Raw genomic sequence first — 3,320 nt, 5'->3', positions numbered from 1 at the left:
TATATATATATATATATATATATATATATATATATATATATATATATATATATATATATATATATATATATCTTGCAAAACAATGATAATTTGTCTATACCAAAGAGATGATTTTGGACTATCTACATAACCAATGATCATATCGCCAATTATGAAATTTAACCTGCTAAAATAGTGTGATTTCCACCTGCTATTTCCTGTTACACATTAAGGGAAGCAACTGTAGACTAGTATATTCAGCACCTAATCTACCATCCTAATACTGGCAACATGATATATTTCGTAATGTTTTTAATGTGTTTCATGAAAATACAATATCCAAATCTAGTTCCATTCTTCTTGTTTCTACCGGAAGGGTGTTACTTCAATAACTTAGTTCTCATTCAAATGCATAATGTGGCCCAAAAATCCTGCTCCGAGTTGGTGCTTGTTTAATTTCACGTGAGAAAAGAGGATCAGTCTATAGGTTGTCACCAAAAAAAGAAAAAGGAAAAAAGAAAAGAAAAAGGAAAAAAAATAGGATCAGTCTTATATCTGGTGTAAGAGCTGATACCATCGATCATATATGGGGTCTAAATAGCTCCTATTTAGTTGGTAGAGAAGCTGTTTGTCTCATGTATCCTATGATTTGTTACTATCCTCTAGATTGAGACATGACTGGAACTGTATTACATTGTTGAGAGACAGAAGAAATGTATAGCAAAATCTTTTGTGCTTTTGGTCCTTGTCTGAGTTGCTGAGTTGGTCTTCTTTGAAATGCTTTGAGTTCTCCAAGTGTCTACTGACCTCATTTTACTTTTGACTTTCCCTTGCTTGTGTTTTGTTCTTATGTATCTGTGTGTGTTTTATTTTAGGGATGGGAAGGCTGAGGGTAAATGTTTTTCAAATTGAGGTCAAAATCTTTATTTTTTTAGATGTTTTCTTATATGCAGGTAGCCAAGGCATTGCAATATATACATCAGAGAGGGGTAGCTCATTTAGATGTAAAGCCAGATAATATTTATGTGAAAAGTGGTGTGTATAAGCTTGGTGATTTTGGATGTGCAACTCTTCTTGATAAGAGCCAGCCGATTGAAGAGGGTGATGCACGTTATATGCCCCAAGAAATACTTAATGAGAACTATGATCATCTTGACAAAGTTGATGTATTCTCCTTGGGCGCTGCAATATATGAACTTATTAGAGGGTCTCCACTGCCAGAATCAGGGCCTCATTTTCTAAACCTCAGGGAGGGGAAATTGCCACTTCTTCCGGGTCACTCCTTGCAATTTCAGAATCTGCTCAAGGTAATAAGTTGTTCCCTTTTACTGTCTTAATAAATCTGTGGATAATATTTGCTTATATGCTTTCCTTTTCATATGACTTGATCATCTGTCATCATGTACAGCCAGCATGCTGTCTTGAAGGTATCAACAGTAATATGCACAATGTACCATATATTATCCAAGAATATTTCAAAATAATTAAGCACAATTAGTTAGATGATTTGTTTTATTGTCCGTGACTAAGTACCATGAAGCTAATCCATAATAATCTATAGAAGCAAATGCTGATTCTCTATGTTCAAATGTGAATGCTGTCAGGTAATGATGGACCCAGATCCAACACGCCGTCCTTCTGCAAAAGACCTTGTGGATAATCCAATCTTTGAAAGATGTCAAAGAAATGCTAACAAGTAAATAGCCATGTAAATCACCTTTTTCTCAGATTTGTTGAGAGCTACTTTCGCCAAAGAGCCAGAATTCAAAGCTGCAGTTACTTGTGCAGCATCTCTGGTGTTGACCACTTCAGAAAACCATATATAGCTCATATTAAATGGAGATAAGGAGGGGAAAAAAACCATTCTTCCAAACGAGCTATATTCTCATGCACCAAATTTTCTCATTTTGATGGTGCTAATTTTGCCAAATATCGTACTATGCATCCGGAGAAAATGTTGTATCCTAATTGGACCAAAAACTGTGCGTTGTATGTCATAATGAAATTTGGCGCCATTTAAGCTGATTAGTTCAGTATCAATTTGCTTGCCTCGTTGATCATATAAAAGTGACATGGCAGCCACAAAAGTTTGTGTCCCAGATTTCTTCTTTTCTTCTTTTTGCCTCCGAAAAGTTTAAGGCTTTTTTTACAATTCAATTAGGAAAGGGTTGTGTTATTCGAGCTAAAAAGTACCTATCTGATTATCTTTCCTTAAGGATTGAGGAAATCAGAAGCAACACCACAGTGTCTGTTCCACTGGTATTCAGACATTCCAACGTGGGTTTGTAAATAGTTTCCTATCTTAGTCATTTCTGAGCTAATGTGCCTGTAAAAATAGTTCTTTGCCGAATTTGTCGATGACTGATGTTTATACATTTTTGCCAATGGAGCTCCAGTTTGTATCTAAGAAAAAGCTACGGGCATTTGAAAGTTAATACTGTCAAATTGAAAATTCCAAGGTGATGTTCCTTTCATGAACTACCATGAAGTAAGTTCGAGAAACATAAATATAGAGGAAGATGCAAAAGAAAAAAAAAACTAGATGATTAATTTAGGTTTCGCTCCTTAAACATGCTATTAATTTGTAGTTTGCAAATATAACGGCTAAAGGGTCTGTTATTTGTCACTTTAAAATTGCAAATATTTGCTTGTTGATGGACGGAGAAACTCTTGTTTTTTTCTTTCCGTTTTTGGCTTTAACGACTTTTGTGTGTTGGCGCCGTTCCAACAAAGCTCTATTTGATTTGACGAAGAAGTATAAAGCAGCAACATTAAAATAGCCGAATATGATTTCAAACTTATTAGGTCAAGGTACACCAAAACAGGGGTAGTGAACGGTTAGCCACTAATAACACATGTATTTACTTTTAAGCCACTGTTTAAAATGTTTTTAGTCTTTATCCACTGCTTTAATAAACTTTACCTGTCCGGACGAAAACACCCTTCTGCTCATAAAAGTTCAGGACCAAGTGTCCTTAACTTTTGAACTTGCAACTCTAAGTTCAGGACTTCAAGACTATATGTCCTTAACTTTTGAACTTTGAACTCGAAGTTCAGGACCACCTGTCCTTAAGTTATGTACTTGTAACTCTAAGTTAAGGACAAGAACTTGTTAGTCTAAGTTCAGGAGCTAGTGTCCTTAACTTTTGAGTTTATTAGTCTAAGTTCAGGACCAAGTGTCCTTAACTTTTGAACTTGTAACTGTAAGTTCAGGACCAAGTGTCCTTAACTTTTGAGCTTGTTAGTCTAAGTTCAGGACCTATTGTCCTTAACTTTTGGGCTTCTTAGCCTAAGTTCAGGACCTATTGTCCTTAACTTTTGAGCTTGTTAGTCTAAGTTCA

The 3,320-nt window shown here is 35.3% G+C and overlaps 1 protein-coding gene across 1 annotated transcript in view; it reads left to right on the top strand.

Annotated features, from left to right (window-relative positions):
- The window catches only part of LOC109226712 (wee1-like protein kinase), a 5,955-nt gene extending 3,951 nt beyond the window's left edge, over positions 1 to 2,004 (top strand). The window contains exons 9-10 of the mRNA XM_019391558.1: positions 933 to 1,286; positions 1,584 to 2,004. Of these exons, the coding sequence (XP_019247103.1) occupies positions 933 to 1,286; positions 1,584 to 1,679 (450 nt within the window). The 3' untranslated portion in view covers positions 1,680 to 2,004. The remainder of the gene's footprint in view (positions 1 to 932; positions 1,287 to 1,583) is intronic.

This window comes from Nicotiana attenuata, chromosome 1, assembly GCF_001879085.1.
Source record: "Nicotiana attenuata strain UT chromosome 1, NIATTr2, whole genome shotgun sequence".
Lineage (NCBI taxonomy): Eukaryota > Viridiplantae > Streptophyta > Magnoliopsida > Solanales > Solanaceae > Nicotiana > Nicotiana attenuata.
The sequence above is the reverse complement of the archived record's forward strand: the minus strand, read 5'-3'. Positions and strand labels throughout refer to the sequence as shown.